The sequence below is a fragment of the Myotis myotis genome, unplaced genomic scaffold (assembly GCF_014108235.1).
Source record: "Myotis myotis isolate mMyoMyo1 unplaced genomic scaffold, mMyoMyo1.p scaffold_m19_p_6, whole genome shotgun sequence".
In the NCBI taxonomy this organism is placed as follows: Eukaryota; Metazoa; Chordata; class Mammalia; order Chiroptera; family Vespertilionidae; genus Myotis; species Myotis myotis.
Window position 1 is genome coordinate 76,903,513 of NW_023416368.1, and position 20,331 is coordinate 76,923,843.

The 20,331-nt window shown below is 39.9% G+C and overlaps 1 protein-coding gene across 10 annotated transcripts in view; it reads left to right on the top strand.

The window, feature by feature from the left end:
* The first annotated feature begins 704 nt into the window (after positions 1-704).
* The window catches only part of CCDC25 (coiled-coil domain containing 25), a 48,244-nt gene continuing 28,617 nt past the window's right edge, over positions 705-20,331 (top strand). For 4 of the 10 annotated variants that reach the window (XR_004968221.1, XR_004968219.1, XR_004968220.1 and 1 more), the window contains exons 1-4: positions 709-861; positions 6,436-6,483; positions 12,473-12,512; positions 16,356-16,407. Coding sequence is in view for 4 of the 10 variants with exons in the window: in XM_036313210.1 (XP_036169103.1) it covers positions 837-861; positions 6,436-6,483; positions 12,473-12,512; positions 16,356-16,407 (165 nt within the window). In the remaining 6 variants the exon portion in view is untranslated. Of the gene's footprint in view, positions 862-4,769; positions 4,909-6,435; positions 6,484-6,504; positions 6,524-12,472; positions 12,513-16,355; positions 16,408-20,331 lie in introns of those variants that run through there. The other 6 variants (XR_004968222.1, XM_036313215.1, XM_036313212.1 and 3 more) reach the window with 5 other exon arrangements.

Here is a 20,331-nt window from a genome sequence, read left to right on the forward strand (position 1 = left end):
ATTTAACCCTAGCAAAATAATCTATGAATTAGCTGCTCCACTATATCATCTACATTTTGCAGGTGATGTAAGTGAAGCACAGACTATATCCAAAGGTGTGCCTTACAAGTGGTGGAGCTAGAATGACAATAGTGGAGGAATTTCGGTTCATTCAAAACTTAATGAACTAAGGAAGTGTCAAGTACAGCGATTGGTGGAGTGAACGCCCAGCTGTGAAGAAGGCAGTTTCTGCTCCTCTTGGAGCCCACGTGGGGTCGGGGGATGGGGGTGGGGAAGCAGATAAAACCAATTGATAAGCCTCAGGACTTAACGGACCACTGGGTGAGGGCTCTGAAAATAAAGTCAGCTAATGACATTTTTCTTTTAAGATGGTGGCATTTCAAGAGGGTTGGGGGTCGGTAAAAGAGGGTATAGGGGGGATACACAGTGATGGAGACTTGACTTGGGATGGTGCGCACATAGTACAATATACAGATGATGTATATTATGCAATTATACACCTGAAACCCATATAATTTTATTAACCAGCGTTGCCCCAATACATTCAATTTAAAAGAAGAAGAAGAAAATAAAAGATGTCGTTTCCCGCTATATTTCCCAACCACCAGTTGCCCTGGCACCATTCTCTGGGCCCGGAAGCACCCCAGCCCCGCCCAACGCCCTCCTCCGCGCCAGGATCAAAAATGGCGCCCCGAGCCTGCGTTATGACGCGACCCAACGTCCACCGGAAGTGCGCGCAGAGGCTCCAGGGAACCGGCGGCTTCGGCATCTGGTATCCGGAGCTTCGAGAACTGGGTGGTGCTGCTCCACGCTGGAGTCGCCGCGCCGCCGCGACCATGGTGTTCTACTTCACCAGCAGCGGTGAGTGGGCGCCGCGAGCTCCGGGGCCCCTGCTGCACGGGGTGTTCCCGAAGCCGGGACCCCCGGCCGTCGCGGATCTTGGACCTCGTTGGAAAGCGCCTCCTCCGCGTTGGCTGCCTCTGCCCGCGCCCTCCCGGTCCCCTGTGCTCTTCATCCTTGTGGTCTCCCTCCGAGTGTCCCCTCCTCAGGGCCGGGGGGGCGCGGAGGGACTCCCCCCCACCGCACCCCCTGCGGTCTCCGCACCCGGACTGTTCTCGGGATGACCTCCCGTCATTACCTGGAATTGGGGGCTTCTTTACACCTCATTTCAAGACCCACTACCACCACCACTACCCGTTGCCTTTAGTCTGGCTGTGCCCTGGTCATTATGCACTTTGATTTAAAAAAAATAAATAGGAGGCACTTGCCAGCAACTCTGCCTTATGGCAAGTACGCCCTGACCTTCTAGGAAAGGGTTGCAGGGTCTGGGATACAACGGAGAGCAGTGGAAAGACCCTAGGATGGTAATACAGCCTCTCGCTGGGCAGAACTGATGTCCCAGGCCTTGAAAAGTGACCTATGATGATGTTTCTGATTTGTTGTTGGCATTCAGTGCTGTGTCTAGACTTCGTTTCTCGGCTTATGGGGTTCCCTCTGCTAAAATCAGTGCCCAGTTAACTACTTCACCCTTCAGACAGCTCTGGCTTACCTTTTTCTAATGCCTTTCCCGCCCCAGCTCCCACCCAGGCATTGCTTCGATCTACCTCCTCGGGGTCCCCCTTAGCCCTCCGTGTATGCCTTTGGCATTGTACTTGGGGTATTAAACGCGTCTGCTCAGCTAGAGTGTAAACGCCTGGAAGGCAGGGACAAGATCTCCCTCTCCTGTTTCCCTAGCATAGTCTGTGCCTGGCTCATAATAGTTACTCAGTAGATGGCTTGTTGGGTAAATGAATGTAATCTTTTTACTTAACAATAGCACGCTTTGCTGTTGCGGCTGACTGTGCTTGCTTGTTAAAGGTGAGCTCCATGCTGTTTCTGTGGCCCTCTTTTTTTTTTTAATGGGTACATGGCGTTTTGTACTTTTCTCTTTAGAGATGAGAACATTGAGGTCCAGAGAAGTTGTAACTCACAGACCCAACCTACTCAATTACACTGTCACATCCCATTATTTTTCTCATTACAATAGGTTAGACTTCCACGGTGTGCCATATGCTATTTCTCTGCCCCTGTAGAATTGGTTTGTCGTACCCATATTAAAATCACTACACACAAAATTCAAACTAGCCTGGAAAAAAAATCATTATAGGCCCCTGAGAGCATTTTCAATCCTTCCTCTGTTCTGTTTTGCTCCCTCTGTCATAAGATCACTTGAGCATCTCTTTGGAGCTTCTCCACTCATGAACGTCTCCAACAACACAGATATCTATTCAAGTTCGAAAGGGAATAAAAAGTACAGGCAGGGTATACAGGTACTAAATGTGTTTTTATGCTGGTTACTTTATTCTCCTCAAAGCTATTCTAATTCTTTGAGCACGAGTCATACATATACAGGTGCCCTTAAATAGAACAAGAGTGCTTCAGCAGATTTGTGAATCATATTTTTCTCATTGGCTTCCATTATAATGTCAGAATTGCTTTCTGTTGGAAAAAGATTATAAATAATAAAACTGCCTTTGTGCAGCAAATCTTTTAAAATTGCAGAGTTAATGGAAAAATTATAACTTTTCCCGCGAAAGAGTAAAACTACATATTCCAAACGGGAAGAAAACAACTTGAAATGCAGAATCTTCAGGAAATGACGTCGTATAGACGGCCAAGCTTTTCAACTAAGTGGTTTCCACATAAAACATTTTTTTAAAATGGGGAGAAAATCTCAGTAGAAAGTATTTGTCTTTCCTTTTGTTTTAAGATTGGTATCTCTTACTAAAATCTGTTCAATTCTATTCTTTCATGCTTTCTCATAATGGCATAAGGAAGCATTAGCTTTATTATATTTCCAGTATCAAATTCAAGACCATATGTTTTATGGACCCACAAAATACCTGCACTTTGCTCATTCAGTCCACTTGTACTTTTAGTACCTTTAATAGCATCTGTCTTAGGATAAATTGTTCTGTAAATTATGAAATTATCACAGAGCCTCTAAAGTTGGGTTGGTTGCTACCCCTGAATCAGGTCTCCTCAAGATGATTCGTTCCCATACTAATCAACTCTTTTATTTGAGTGAGAATAATAAAATAATCCAGTTTATTTTTCCTTTATTTCTTTTAACATGGAGAGGAATTTAATTCAGGCTTCTTGCTCAGCAATTATGCTCTTTAATTTTTAATTTTCTGTTTTGACATAATTGCAGTCTTTCAGAAAAGTTACAAGAATAATAAAAGATTTCCTTTTATACTCTTAGATTCCTCAAATTCTTTTTTTTTTTTTTAATATATATTTTATTGATTTTTTACAGAGAGGAAGGGAGAGAGATAGAGAGTTAGAAACATCGATGAGAGAGAATCATCGATCAGCTGCCTCCTGCACATCTCCTACTGGGGATATGCCCGCAACCCAGGTACATGCCCTTGACCGGAATCGAACCTGGGACCTCTCAGTCCGCAGGCCGACGCTCTACCCACTGAGCCAAACCGGTTTCGGCCTCAAATTCTTAACATTTTACCTTTTCTAACCAAGTTCTAACATTTACCTTATCTTAATTTTCCTCTTCCCTTCCCCACCCCCCCACAGACACAGACACGCACAATTTTTTTTTTCCTGAACAGTTTGTTAGTAAGCTGCAATTTACCCTTAAATACTTAAGTATTTTTTTCCTAAATTAAGGGCATTCTCTTATTAAAAGACATTCTTAATTAGGAAGTTAACATTGCAGCAATACTATTATCTAATCAGCCTTTACTAAGTTTTCATCAGTGTCCTAATGTATTTATAAAAAAGGGAAATTACAAATCATTGCCGCACGCAGTTGTCATTCATTACTCTTTAGTCTCTTCTAATCTGGAGCATGTGCTCAGTCTCTGTCTTTCATGACACTGTTAGTTGAATTGTTTTGTAAAGTGCCCCTCAGTTTGGGTACTAGCAGTTATGTTCTTAATCATCTCATTTTATAGGGCAACCATCCAGACAATCATCTGTCATTCTCTTGGCTTAAGTTAGATAGCTTGGCCAACACAAAGACAGCTTTATTTTATTTTAATCATTTTTAAAATTAATTTTGTTCTGATTGCAAAAACCATCTGTATATTCTCTGAGCAAACTAAGGTAACTATTGCTAAGCTGTATATCCTTCCGTACATATAAAGAAAATGGGTGTATATATTAAAAATAGATATTTAAATATGTATATGCATACTCAACTACATATTTTTTACCAATTGAATATTACTGTATATAGAGAGACAAAAATACTGTGGCCCTCTCTTTTTAATGGGTACATGGCATTTTTTTTTAACGGATGTACTATAATGTGTTTAACCAGTCTTAATTAGTGTTTCAGTTGTAAAAAGAACATCATTGCTTGATGGAGTATTTAATTAGAGTGGGGCCTTGACTTACGAGTTTAATTTGTTCTGAGACCAAGCTCGTTAAGGAGCTCGTTAACTCAAATTACTCTGTCAACTCAAAGCTAAAAATCCGCTAAGAGACAGCTGGTATCTCAAAAAACTTGTTAGTTGGGACACTAGTAAGTCAAGGCCCCACTGTAGTAGGATATATTCCAAGCGGTGACATTATAGGATCAACAAGGTACACACATATAATATTGCCAGGTTGTGCAGAGAAACTCAAACACTTTTTAGTTTTATTCCTGTACTTTTGGCATTTGCTATATGCCATACTAAGGCCTTATCAAGCTAATATAGTGCTCAGTTGTAGATAAGTACTGTATTTCTGTTACCTAATCAATTCAAACATTCTCTCCTTTCAAGATATTTCTCTCAATTACTTTCAAGTAACTATGGATTGTAGTCATTATAACTGCTAATTGAAGGAATTGGGAGTTTTCTCTCCCCAGGAGAGGCAACCACGATTGATGACTTAAGGAGTGTTTCATTACTAAAAGTACAGGTAATCCTGAATTTTAGAATTTACAATGAAAGAATGCTGCTCTTTGGCCTTTAGAGCTCCACTTGCATGTGGTAGTTCTGTGTTCTCGAGTGACAGCCAACAGACTGCCTAGCCCAACCTTGCCACGTGTGTGTCAGGCTTTGTAGACTGAGAACCCAGTAACTGTTCATTGAGTTTAGACCCAAATGGGGTCAAATAAATTTTGGTAGACTAGCTTGGAAACCCAGTATCCAGTTAGGATTTCAATTAGAAAACTTAACTTTTTGTTTTACTCCAAATGGAGGATGCCCTCCTTAAACACTAGCTCAGCAAAATAAATGTCATTCCTAAGGTAAGCCATACCTGGATATTTGGTTTGATTTAGGATAATGGTTCCTAATGCTGATTTCACACTAGAATCACTTGGAGATCTTTAAAAAACAAACAAAAACAGTGCCTTCCCCCAGAGATTAGGATTTGGTTAGTCTTAGGTGGAGCTGAGGCATCATTAGGTGATTCTAATATGTGATCAGAATTCAGAGTAACATTTCATGACTTTTACAATGTCACTTTCACAAGTTTAAGAGACATGTTTCTTCCTAGTGGGACAGGGAGCCCATTATAATTTGTGGCACACCTGAAATATAATTTAATATTAGCTAACTAGAATTATGAAAAATAAAACTTGGCTAAGTATAGGAACCTATATAAGTGATTGGGGTGATGATATTGTATTATGTTTTTTTTGTTTTTAATTCTTTTGAAGAAGTCAAAAGCAAAGAACTGAACTAAAATTGCATTGAACTCTATTAAGGAAAGTAGCTATCCTATATAATAAAAGTCTACTATGCTAAGTGTCCGGTCATCCATTCAATCAATCAAAGCGTAGTATGCTAATGATATGCTAAGGCCACTCAACCACTTGCTGTGATGTGAACTGACCACTAGGGGGCAGACGGTTGACTGGTCGACCAGTCACTATGATGAGCACTGACTACCAGGGGGTAGATGCTCCGATTGGTAGGTTAGCTTGCTGCTGGGGTTTGGCTGATTGGGACTGAGCCAGATGGGCAGGACATTCCCTGCAACCCTCCCATGGTCCCTCCCTGACCCCTATTGTACACCGGTGGGCTCCCTTGGTCTTGCCTGCGCCCTCCCAATCTGGGACCCCTCAGGGAATGTCGGAGAGCTGGTTTTGGCCCAATCCTGCAGGGCAGGCCAAGGGACCCCACTGGAGCATGAATTTGTGTACCGGGCCTCTAGTTTTTAATAAGGGTCAGTAAACTTTCTGTTTGGGCCAAATAGTAAATATTTTAGACTTTGTGTGCCACATATCTATAACTTGTTCTTTCTTGTTTTGCTTTTTTCAACCTGCTGAAACATAAAAATCATTCTTAGCTTGAGGGCTATCTAAAAACAGGGCTGGATTTGGCCTATGGGCCATGTTTTTTGCCAACCCCAAATCTAAGCATTTGTCACTTGTTTTTCCCATGAAACACTTTTGGTGATGAAGTTATCTAACCACTTTTTATTTTTGTTTTGTCTTAGTTAACTCATCTGCTTACACTATTTACATGGGAAAGGATAAATATGAAAGTAAGTTTTCAAAAGCATTTGATTTTGAAATTTCCAGAAGGTAAGTGTTAATTGCTTTTCCCCAATGGTTTGTTGGATATGAGTTTTCAACTACTACTAACCCATTATAAAGAACTCTCAGGGATTAACCTTCCTAAAATTTAGTTATATTAGATAATATTTAAGCTAATTAGACCACCTTTTTGCTCAATAGAAACTTTACAAAGAGTTTTGATTTAGGTTGATATGACTCAGAGGTTAACCTTTGCTAGTTTAGATTAAATAAAAATAATCTGTGACTTGGACTTTGAAAAGATCATTTTCTGCACATTTTTACCACATTTAAGGTTAGTGGAAATCTATCTGTTGGTTTTCTGAGGCTGAAGATGGCTTTTCTTTAACTGTATTTTTATTGTTAAGAGTTAGAGATGTCCCCATTTTCTCCCCCTTTGCCCACCTTCACCCAGGCCCTATCCCCCGAAGATGGCTCTTAAGTCATGAAATGTTAACAGTTTTTATCTAACTTGGTTGACCATTCTTTTCAGAATCAAATACATTATTTCATACCATACACAATCATATAACTAAATGGTGTACACACTTACGTAACTGAAACAAAAATTTACAAAAAATATCCATATCATTTGCTGTGCCCTCTAATTTCAGTTTTTTTATGTTCTAAAAGCTACACTCAGCCTGTTAGATTATTTTTTTGACTCACTCATGAATTTGAACTAAAATCTTAAAAAGAAAAACATTGCCTGAGGGGATAACCTTCTTGACTGCAGGAGGGAGATGAAAGTGAAATTTAGCTTTCTTGACCCAGAGAGCAGTGAATCCACAGCACTGACCCTCAGGGTACAGGACACAGAAGTGAGGGAGAAAAGAAAGGCAATAAGAGCTCCAGAGAAAAATGCCAGAATCACTCTTCTTTAGGCTTAAAGAACACAGCTGCTTATCTCTCAGGGTAGTGTGATTTGGAAAAGATAGCTCTTAAATCAAGCCAATTTGGGTTACAATTCCAGTGTTCTAGCAAACTAGCTATAGTTACTTAACCGCTTTGAACCTCAGATTTGTTAGCTGTAAGAAGATGATCAAGGGATGGTATCTACCTTGCAGGGTTGTGAGGATTAATGAAAGAGCCTGAGTAAAGTATCTGAGCCACAGTGGGCACTCAGTAAGTAGCAGTTGCCATCGCTGGAGCTTCTTTAGTTCCTCAAAGCTGCCTCCTCCCTCCACGGGGACGCTCAGGGATGGTGGCTTTTCTTAGCAGTCTGAGAGCTGGCTAACTCACTACAATCCCCTTTCTTTAACCTCCAGGCATTGCTTTCTGTTTCCTTTCTAAAACCATCAGTGTCTGTTCTAGGTGCAGTTTGAAACTGACAACAGTTTAAACTTGATCCTTTAAAAGAGGCAAGTATAACATTCTTCAGTATGAGACATTTTACATTAATGAAATAAATAAGGCCAGAAATTAAAAGATGTCAAAGAGCAGTGATGTAACTATATACAGGGTATCCCCCCAAAATGTATACACACTTTTCTGGGATAGCTCAATTAATGTATCTTTTCAGATTTAACCCATTGGAATTAATAATTATTCAAAGTGTGTATGCATTTTTGGGGGACCCTGTAGTTAGTATATGTATATTTATTTATATTTAAAATATGACATGTGTATAATATATAGCATATATGATATATAATGTGATAGGTAATTGTTATATAAATCTAGTTATAAATCAGATCTATATAAACAGTTTAGAACTTTGCTATAATACTGGTTGCTATAAAGCAGAATCAGTATAAAGCAAGACTGTCACATCCTAGCCAAGAGAAAAAAGCAAAACAGAATAATGTAACTCATTTATAAACAGTTTTTCTTTATAATGAATTTATGACATTGACTCTGGGTGTGACTTAATGGAGAAGCTGTTTGCAATACAGTCAAATCTCGGTTCTCAAATGTCTTCCATTTGGAACGATTCTGTTCTTGACCAAGTTGTTCCCAGAAAAATGTCTCGGTTGTCAAACAAAACTTCGGTTCTTGACCTGAGAACCCTTTCATGCTGATACCTGTATGATCAGTCATCTCTCAGGTGACAAAGGAGAAAATGCATGAGTATGGGTCAGTTTACTGTTAAACCTCACATTGTTAACATCTCAGGAAATTGTACAGTGAATATTTTGGTGTGTTTTGCTTTTGTTGCTAGAATGGATTAATTTAACTTACATTATTTCTAATGGGGAAAAATGATTTGGTTTTCTATCAAATCGATTTTTGAACAGCCTTCCAGAACAAATTAAATTCAGGAACCAAAGTTCCACTGTATATCAATTCTAGAGTTTATATTTCTCCTAGCAACCCATAAATTGTCATTGGTCATTTGTGTCTTTTTTCATAGCATCCTCCTGATGAATGTAAGCTGAAGAGGGCATGCTACCTTCCTGTATTACATAGAAATAAGACACAGTTATAAGAGCCATGGTTATAGCTACAGTAGCTATGGGTCCAAACCTGACCAAATCTACTTTTCTTTCTGTTAGCCAGTGTGCAATCCCAAGACTGAGGTTACTGAGAAGCACCTAAAGCAGAGCTGCTAGGTGTGGCTGTGCAGGTTTGCACTGCAGTTCGGGGCTGGGACGGGGCGAATCTCTTAGAATGAAGAGCTGCCTTGGTTCTGGCTCCCACTGATGGGCTGCCTGTGGTGCTGACTGACCTGAAGAAGCTGTGCCAGTAACATTCCCCACGTCTCTTATTCCTCCCATTTTAGTTTACTCTCTGCTGTGTCTATTTGTGTCAGCCTCTGTGAGTATCCAAAGAGGAAGATTTAGTCTGTGTCTTCATAGTATTCAGGTAGAGGCACATACTAAAACAAGTATGGGTCAGTTTTGCTGTGAACTTCAAAATGCTTAAAAAAATAAAAAAAGTCTATGAAAAAGTATGGGCAAAATACATTAATAGCAAATACTGTCGAAGTGGAGGGGGCAGAGAGTAAATGTGAGTTGGGCCAACTGAGAAAGCTTTATGGAGGAGTAGATTAGGATGGGTTAGATTGTGGAAGCCTTTATTTAGCCTGTTTTCTTTGGTGTGGAATCCTTTAAATGTCCTTTAGAGGAATTTAAATACAGAAATAGAAATCTGGATATAGAATTTATGTCTACTTATGTAAATTTAGATTCTGTCTAGAGTCCACTGGAGTGATGTTTACTGTCACTAAAATATATGTAGGAAAAAAAATCTACGTATGTATAGAACACTTTCCCCCCAAAAATTCATGGAGTCATTTGGAGGCATCAACTTTTCTAGTCTGCTTTGTAAGAAAGGTGTAATATATATACATTGCAGCGCAGAAAAGCAGTGGAAGCATAGAGTCAAATTTCTTATAAAAAATTTTTATTATTTTGATTATTTTTTTTTTGAGAGAGGGAGGGAGAAAGAAACATTGATGTGAGAGAGAAACATTGATTGGCTACCTCCTGCATGCCACCTCCCCACCCCCACCCCCACCAGGGATCAGGCTGAAACCTGGATCTGTGCCCTAACCCAGAATCAAACAATGCCCAACCAACTGAGCCACACAGGCCAGGGCAGAAAGGTATAACATTTTTAAAGCACCCTATCCTAGTGCTCCTAGCACATCACACTTAATTTCAAATAGCTTTGATGACTTCAGACTAAAGGCTGGATGGAATATAAATGAATTTTTAATTGAATTATTTACTTTCACTTAACAGCTTTCAGGTATATTCCTTTTATAAGCCAGTAGGTGTCACCAGGGAGCCAAACATTGCCTAAAGCAGGGGTTCTCAACCTGTGGGTCGCGACCCTTTTGGTGGTCGAATGACCCTTTCACAGGGGTCTCCTAAGACCATCGGAAAACACTTATATAATTACATATTGTTTTTGTGATTAATCACTATGCTTTAATTATGTTCAGTTTGTAACAATGAAAATACATCCTACATATCAGATATTTACATTACGATTCATAACAGTAGCAAAATTACAGTTAAGAAGTAGCAACAAAAATAATTTTATGGTTGGGGGTCACCACAACATGAGGAACTGTATTAAAGGGTCGCGGCATTAGGAAGGTTGAGAACCACTGGCCTAAAGGAAAAGGTTTTTAGATTTCCCTTTATTTTTTCATTACCTGTTGGCCATTTGCTCAGCTTCCCACTTAAGCTAGTAGATGGCCCTTCAGAGAATTCATGGTCCCTGCAGCTGCTAAGAGTACCCTCATTTAAGGTTTATCATCCTTTTGCTTTTCTGGGAAAGAAATACCCCATTGAAGTTAGATAGATAATACTTTCTTGGGTACATTTTTTTAAAAAATGTACATTTTATTGATTTTTTACAGAGAAGAAGGGAGAGGGATAGAGAGTTAGAAACATTGATGAGAGAGAAACATCGATCAGCTGCCTCCTGCACACCCCCACTGAGAATGTGCCCACAACCAAGGTACATGCCCTTGACCGGAATCGAACCTGGAACCCTTCAGTACACAGGCCAATGCTCTATCCACGGAGCCAAACCGGCTAGGGCAGTGGTCGGCAAACTGCGGCTTGCGAGCCACATGCGGCATCTCTCAGGCACCCAAGGAGAGAATGCTTTTGTTGCTGGCTAAATCTACCTTTAGGACAATTTTAAAACATAAAGAGGCCATCGGGAGTGCTAATGTTGGTAGGGTGTAAAAGTGCTCACGAAACAGCTAGTATGGGCAATTGAATGGAGAGAAAAACTGTTGTTGATTTGGATAAAGAAAAAGCAGTTAGTTGGTAATAGCATTTTGGAGGCAGTGATATAAGAAAAATTCCTTTAAAGCTAGTAGGGGGTGGTTCAATAAATTTAAGAAAAGAAGTATGTTTATTTATAGATTAAGAAGTTCATTAGACATGTACTGTATATAAGAAAGGTTAGAACGGAATCATTTGGGGATCTGGAACAGACTAATTCAATTTACATTATTTCTAGTGGGAAAAAATGATTTGGTTTTCGAACAAATTGCTTCTTAAGCAGGCTTCCGGTACGAATTAAGTTCAAGAACTGAGGTTCACTGTATTAAGTATTATTACAGTGATTCAATTTTCTAACGTAAGCATGTCAAGCTCAAAGGCTAACACAGGCCAAGTAAGGTTTAAGTTATGTGGGCCGCAAGAAAAACAAAAGCTTCAGTTGTCGTAGAAACGTAGGATTATTTCGATAGAGACATGCTGAATACAAAGGGCTGAAATAAATGAGTAATTGTTAACATAAAATAATAGAACATTTTAATAAAAATTAGTATTTTTTCTTGAACATTAACTTACCAGACACTGAATAACTGCACAAATTAATAAGCGTAACACAAATGAACCTATTTTTCTTGTTCTCCGAAAGCAAAATATTTCCTGTTGCGCACACCAAACAAGTCAGTACAAGACTAAGGATGTGGCACTCAGCTGCTAAAATATCCACTGCTGGAATTAGTGGAGAGAAATGGTGTGCCTGCATGTAAGGCCTGTAAGGGAAATGAATGCAACACGATTATAGTAATCAGTCATTAGTGAACATTGTAGTTTGTTATTAATAAAATTATGTGTAACAGGATATTGTAAAAATTAAGTTACGAAATTTTTATTAAAACGTTTCTTACATAGTGTTATATTTATATTTGCTGGGCTGCAAAAATATTCGTTGTGGGCCGCAAGTTTGACATGCTTGTTCTAAGACATTATCTAACTTCTCAGCTGCTCTGATTTGTCAGTTTTATTATCTTCAAATATATCTTTGAACTTTATAATATTATTATGAAAAATTATAACAATTATAATTGTCCAGTTGTAGAAACTATTTTTACAGCATTTCTAAGCATCAAAGACTCTCTGAATTACTCATTTCTTCTTTATGGGAGGAGAACAAAGTTGTGGAAAGGATTGGTATTTCTCCCTTTCCAATTATCTATAAACTGGCATTTCTTCATTTGACGTTTTTTACCTTTTCTTTGTTCTCTCGTATTTCTCGTAGATGAGGATCTAATAAAGTATGGCTGGCCTGAAGATATTTGGTAAGTAACAATTTGGGTTCTGCTTTCAGTGGATCATTATTTATTTTCTTAGACCTGGCCAGCCACCTGACTCCTATGATTAAAACTGTTTTTCCATCTTCTGCTTACATCATGTTACATTACACCTTGTTGATGTCTCTCTCCTGGAGCCTCATTCTGCCTGTAGAGTGGGATATGGTCTCTACAGCTCCTAACACCCCTACCAAATGCTCTCCCTGAAGATAAGCTCATGGATCCTATTACTTTAATGATAGTAATAATGAACATAATTGAGCACTTAACTATATGCCAAATACTGTTAAATGTTTAGTTCCATTAATACATTTAGTTTCACATCAACCCTGTGAAATAGTTACTGATATGCCCATTTTTCAGATAAGGAAACTAAGGCTAAGAGAAACTGGATAGATCTGCTCTGGTTGTTGCTGGCCCCCAGTTAGCTGTAGTTCTAAATCACAACTTCTCTGTCCCTCTAAGCTGCTACTCTTGGCTACAGGTCACTTCTTTCTTCCTCAAGCTGTGGCTGTGGTTCTCCCTGGACTTCTTTTCTTCAAGTGGGCCCAGGTCCTTCACTTAATTCCCTACAGTGACAGAGTTAAGGCTGCCACTTTTTAGAAGAGTTGATTGATTTTCAATAAGGTATACAGCATTGAACATTTAGTAGGAAAAATATTACAGTGACTAACTGAAGCTACCCCTAGACTCAGTTCGCTTACTTTTTCTATGCTCCTGCTGAAGGGCGCCTCCGCTCCTGCCCCTTTATGAAGGGGCTAATTCATGACCCCAGTGGAAATGCTTTCCACTGTCTGCCTTCTCTAAAGTCTGCATGCCAGGAACCAAGAGGCACTAGAAACCTGAGGAATTTTACAGTCTTTATCTGCCCCCTGTCCCAGCACAGTGGCCCATTTTCTGAACGCAAATATGTCATTGAGGTAGACAGTGCTTGGTACTCCCTTACCTCAGGTGGACAGTTTGCACTGCTGAGGGCTTCTGGGTTGGGTGCTGCCTACCTTCCTAGGACCCTTGATTGTAAGCCCCATGAAGACAATGATCTGCTTTGTTAACTACTAGATTCCCAGTACCTAGCATAAGACCTGGCACAGAGGTTCAGTGACTGTTTGTTGACTTCCTAATTGACTAGCTCTCTGCCTGTGTGGAAGTGATCTCCACTGGACGTTTTTCACAATAATTGCATTCTGGTTATCTCCATTTTGAGCACCTGTCACCCCCAGCTGGATTGTTTCAGTTGTCCTTAAAGCCCAAAGATTTCCAGACTCTATCAAGGGGGATAAGAATGGCTACACCTGTTAATGTAGTTACCTTTTGTAAATTTTTAAAAAATATGTTTTTATTGATTTCAGAGAGGAAAGGAGAGTAAGAGAGAGATAGACACATCAATGATGAGAGAGAATCATTGGTTGGCTGCCTCCTGCATGCCCCCTACTGGGCATTGAGCTTGTAACCCGGGCTTATGCCCTTGACCGGAATTGAACCCGGGACCCTTCAGTCCACAGGTCAATTCTCTATCCACTAAGCCAAACCTGCTAGGGCCGTTTTGCAAATTTTTAACATGTCAGGTTTGAGGCAGAAATGTTTGCATATATTCAGATGCACCATGGGAGTAATTTGCCATAACCTTTTACCTGGCATTTAAGAAACAGTTTAAGAAGTGGAAAATAAATTTTCCATTTACAATGTACACCCATGTATTATGTCTTGGGTTTTCCATTTTGTTAACGTTGACTATCTCCCGGAATACTACTGAGCCAAACTGGTGTCTGCTGATACGTAGACATCCTTGACCCTTTTGACACTCTTTAATAGTCTTGCGATTAATGACTATTGTTGAAAGTGATTGACTTACTTTCAGAAGCTATTTGAGTCTGCTGTGAGCTGGAAGAACCCTAAATGTAAGACCTGTTCTGGTATATAAACTGTCAATCCTGGAGACATTCTTGGGCCTGCTAAGAAGGATGTAGTGATCTGCACTCCAGGGCAGGTTTTCCTGGTTCACTGCCTCACTCTGAGGCTTTACCTCTGAAAGTCAACATCTGAGTGTATACCAGGAAACCTCTGAGGTGCCTTTAGCAAAGGATTTTCCTAGGACTAAATGGGAATGGAACTAATTAATCTTTAAACAAAGGAAAATAGAAATAGTGTATGTTAGATCTCTGGAAATACTAGTGAGTATATTGAATTGTTTGTGTTTTTCTTTTTGTCAGATTTCACATCAGGGGCCTTTAAGGAAAATCAGAATACAGTTGAGCTATTATGGGTATATAGGAGAGTTGTTGTAAATAGAGAAATGGTTTAAAACAAGTTGGAATGGGAGGAGTTACTCCTCAGTTGAGCTTGCTTATTAATGGGGTATTTTCCTAAGATCCTGAAAGAGGGTAATGAGATATGTAATTTCTAGATTTGCACACACACAAAAAAGAAATTTTTCAGAAGGAGGGGAATGCCAAACTGGAGATGACAATCTGTAGGAATCTTTTACATGGAAATGCAAATGAGTTAATGAACCAGTTGGAAAAAAATCAAGACGTTTTTTATACTCACTTCTTGCTATCAGTAATGGTTAAGAATAAAATCTAGCTTTGTCATAGGCTGCCAAAATGTGTAATATTTTTCTGTATCCAAAGTAACTAGCAAGATGCTTAACCTCTTTAAAGAGGACATTAGAAACAGCATAATCTTAACCTTTATATAGAATCACACAGTGTGAACATTTCACTTCTGAAAAAATACATTAATGCTAAGAAAATGTCTAGAGAAGTATATCATGGTATGTAATGGTGCCTCCTTAGGGTTTTATTGTACATTCTTCAGTCTGGAAAGGCAAGGACTAAGGAGGAGATGACTAAAGTTAACAGAATCACAGAGTGACAATCATGTGATGCTAGGATTCTGGGACATCACTGGGTGTTGGAAGAGAGAATGTCAACCTCATTTGGTGAATTGTAAATATGAAAAACGTAATATCCCAAAATGTCCAACCAGGTGAAAAAGAAAGTATATTTTAAAAGATGTAATTAAATTGGTGGATGATAGAGCCGTAATGGAAGATAAATTTAGGACGTTGGGGTGGGAGGGCATTTGGATTTTTTTGGGACAGTGTCATAAGGGCAATCACCATGTTCTCCTAGGAGACGGATACTGGTAGTAGTGCCATTGCCAGATATAAGGCTGGGTGAATTCTTGGACTGTCCCATTTTATGATGTGTCTGTTTACTGTCTTCATTCCTCGCCTGATTCTTCCAGCTCTGCTTGACATTCTCTTTGGGTTGTTTTGCCATTGCTTGAAACTCAGGATGTCCCACACCAAACTCCTCATCTTTTACTCTAAATTGGTGCCTTCTCCTACTGTAAGGTGTTTCTGTCATTGGTCCTACAGTCTCCCAAGGCTTGCAGCATTGGCATCTCGCTAACTAATTTTATTCTCTTCTCTTCTTAACTGAAATTCCTTGCCCTGCTTTCTCTAAGTCCTGTGCTTCAGTCAGGGACCTACCAGATCTCGGTCTGCCAGTGAAGCCTTTTGTCACTGGTAGCACTTTCTCACTTGAAAAAGCACCCGTCCCCCGGCATGTAACGTTTATTGTCTCTAGTACTCATCTTGGCCCTTAGTCTCACACAGCTGTAGAACTTTTCATAAAGTTTATCTTACCTCTCCCAGTTGATGGTGAGGCCTGTGGAGGCCGTGACTGTGTTTTATATTCCCCATGTTGCTTAGCATGTGGTAGGCACTGAGTTAATACTTCCTGGATTGGAATGCTTTAAATGCAGGTGGCCCACGGAGATGGTTGTCTGGTATATCTTGCTAAAAGTGGTTTTCATTCTTTGTAGGTTTCATGTGGACAAACTCTCTTCGGCTCATGTATACCTTCGATTACATAAGGTAATTGGATTTAAACATGGATTCATGACTTTTTCTTTAGTGATGAGCATCATATCTTGTCCTCTATCCTTTTGTATGCAATTAAATTGCTTAAAGTAATAAATATGTGCAAAAGTGTGAAAATTAGCAAATAAAGAGATGTCTTCCCCGGACGCAGAGAATCACTAAGGGACATTCCGGTGATTTTCAGTGCTATTTCCCAGCTAGAAGCACCGCTCTATTCTGTCAGTTCAGGTGTGTTCTCTGTCACCTCTGCTTTCTCTCCCTTTCATTTCCATTGACACTACTGGACTTCCTATCTTCTCCAGTGGAGATCACGCCGTGGTTCTTTTTTCTCAGGCTCGTGATTTTCCTGCATCACCAAGGGCAGCTGTTCCCAGTTATCAGGGGTTTGGGGGGTTAAAGCACCATTATAGTAGTAAAGGAAGATGTTAATGTTCCCTAGTAACGTAAAACCACTATTCTTCCAATTTGTCTTTACATCCATATGTTATATTTTATATAGTTGAGTCATAGGGTGTATATATACTTGTTATGTGTATTGCTCTTTAAAATGTTTTATTTTGGGATGATTTTAGATTTACAAAGAGTGGGTACATCCAGTTTCCCTCAATGTTAGCATCGTACACTACCACAGTAGATTTGCCATAACTTGGAAACCAACAATGGTACATTATTATTAACTAAAATACAGACTCTATTTGATTTCCTCATTTTTTCCATTAACGTTCTCTTTCTATTCCAGGATCTAATCCAGGGTCCCACAGTGCATTTAGTTGTCATGTCTGCCTAGTCTTTGGTCTGTGACAGTTTCTCAGTCTTTCCCTGTTTTTCATGACCTTGGCAGTTTGAGAAGTATTGGTCAAGTATTTTATATTGGGTTTATCTGATGTTTTTGTCATGAATAGACTGGAGTTATGGGTTTGGAGGGAAGAATAACAGAAAGGCCCTCTCACTTGACAGAGCTAGGAAATACATGTATTTATACTAATTCATATATACACTCATGAACAATTGTTTCTGTATCTCTTCCTGTGTCCACGTTTAGCTAAATAGGAGCTCATACCATTCTCTGTCCAATCCATTACTACATGGGCCATTCTTGCTTTTCCTCCTTGCTTATCTGTAAGATCCTTCTCAGACCGTGAGAACCCTAGCTCCCACCATCCACCTTTTATTTGCATATTTATTTGACTTCAATATATGTGTAAATGGTTTCAGATTTGTTAACCCATACTCCCATACGAAACACCTATATCAACTAAAGTACAGTGTTTACGTGCAGTTGTTTTTGTTTTTTCGCCTTATAGTTTCTAGTCAAAACAGTTTTCCAAAGTTACTTATAAGCTCCCTCTCCCCACCCCCACAATCCCCTTCAGTGATGTTTTGTCATAAGCTTGTAATACAATTAGATTCTTTTGTCTCAGTTGACCTTCCATCCTGGCATTGCCTGGTTGATTGTATTACTCTCTCTCTCTCTCTTTTTTTTTTAAGTTGTTATGTAAGGGCTTTAAAGCAGCGGTCGCCAACCTTTTGGACCTCGAGGACCACCAGTTGGCGACTGCTGCTTTAAAGTTTTTGTGTTTTTTGTTTTTTTTTAATCCTCACCTGAGAATATTTTTCCATTGGTTTTTACAGAGAGTGGAAGGGAGAGAGACAGAGAGAGAAACATTGATGTGAGAGGGACACATTGATTGGTTGCCTTCGCACATATCCCAACCAGGTCTGGTGATCAAACCTGCAACCTAAGTACATGCCCTTGACCGCAATAGAACCTGGGACCCTTGAGTCCCCAGGCTGATGCTCTTTCCGCTGAGCCAGACAGCTAGGGCTATTGTATTACTTTTGAAGTGACAGTCTATAAACTTTTTCATGTTACTGTGTTATTTTCATTCTTTTTTTGACTGACTGCTTTGAGTTGGCAGTATGCCACAATTAATATGAAAGCTTCTATGTCAAAATTTAGATTATTTACAGTTTTCAGCATTATGACTCCAACAAGAGAGAGAGGAAAGGCAGAGAGAAACATCGATGTGAGAGAAACATCGATCGATTGCCTCCTGTACATGCTCTGATGGGGATCGAACCCACAACCTGGGTATGTGCCCTGACGGGGACTTGAGCGTGCCACCTTTCATTGATTGTATGGGAGGACACTCTAACCAACTGAGCCACACTGGCCAAGGCAAGAAATATTTTTTATGAACTGCTTTCTGTTTTTTCTTTTGAATTATTTTTTAGAGTAATTATCAGAAATACAATTATTGGGTCAAAGATATAAATAGTTCGGTAACTCCTTTTGTGCCAGATTGCTCTCTGAAAGTATTGTGCTAATTTAAAATGCTATCACATAAATACAGGTTTTCCCAACACTTTTGGGAATTTTGTAACTTAAAAAAAAGCAACCAAATACGTGATGCTATTTCATTATAGTTATAATATTCATTTAATTTTCTAGCAAGGTTAAACATTGTACCTCATCTTTACTTATACTCTTGTTTTTGAAAACTATATTGTAAAGGAAGAGAGGAAGATTGTGAACTCTGTGCTGGAACAAAATTCTGAATTCTAAGCCACTTCTTGCCATTTTGGAACTATTTTAAGTTTTAGTTTAGAAAAAATAGAGTGTGGTGTTACCAAGGTTCCTTTTGGTTCACATGAAAGTTTTTCCTTTGGGTTCTGCTGTGTTAAAAAATGGAAATAATGGTGGTTATCCCAAGTTTGCATTACCACCAGTTTTTACTTGTTTGAATAGAAGTTTTAATGTTATTTTTGTTTAGAAACACATATTGTGCTCAATAAAAATATGTGCTCTTTCAGAAACTCTTACCTGGTTGATCTGCAGTAAATGACATAGACCTTTGTACCTAGTAGGAACCAAGTAAGTGTTGGAAATGCAATAGGACTAAGTGGTTCTGAGCTCAGACTCTAGGTTTGAATCCTATCTCTGCTGCTTGCTGTGACTCTAAGCAAATTATTTAACTGTGCTCATTTCATCATTTGTAAAGGGGAGCTAACAGTACTGATTTTATTGGGTCACTAGAGGCCTGGTGCACGAGATTCATGCACTTGGTGGGGGGTTGGGGAGTCCCTCAGCTCAGCCTGCGCCCTCTCGCAGTCCAGAAGCCCTCGAGGGATGTCCAGCTGACGGTTTAGGTCAGTGGTTCTCAACCTTCCTAATGCCGTGACCCTTTAATACAGTTCCTCATGTTGTGGTGACCCCCAACCATAAAGTTATTTTCGTTGCTACTTCATAACTGTAATTTTGCTACTGTTATGAATTATAATGTAAATATCTGATATGCAGGATGTATTTTCATTGTTACAGATTGAACATAATTAAAGCATCGTGATTAATCACAAAAACAATATGTAATTATATTATGTGTTTTCTGATGGTCTTAGGCAACCCCTGTGAAAGGGTCGTTTGACCCCCAAAGGGGTCACGACCCACAGGTTGAGAACCGCTGGTTTAGGCAGTCGGACATCCTTGGTGCTGCCACGGAGGTGGGAGAGGCTCCCGCCACCGTTTCTGTGCTCTCCAGCAGTGAGCCTGGCTTCTGGTTGAGTGGCACTCCCCCTGTGGGAGCACACTGACCACCAGGGGGCAGTTCTTGCGTTAAGCATCTGACCCCTGGTGGTCAGTGCATGTCATAGCAACTGATCATTCTGCCGTTCAGTCAGTTTGCATAATTACCCTTTTATTATATAGGACTAGAGGTCCGGTGCACGAAAATCGTGCAGGGGGGGGTGGTCCCCTCAGCCCAGCCTGCACCCTCTCCAATTCGGGACCCCTCGGGGGATGTCTGACTGCTGGTTTAGGCCCCCCCTGCCGGCCTGGTCACCCCCAACTACCCCCCTCTGCCGGCCTTTCACCCCTTACTGCACCCCCCTGCCAGCTTGGTCACCCTCAACTGACCCCTC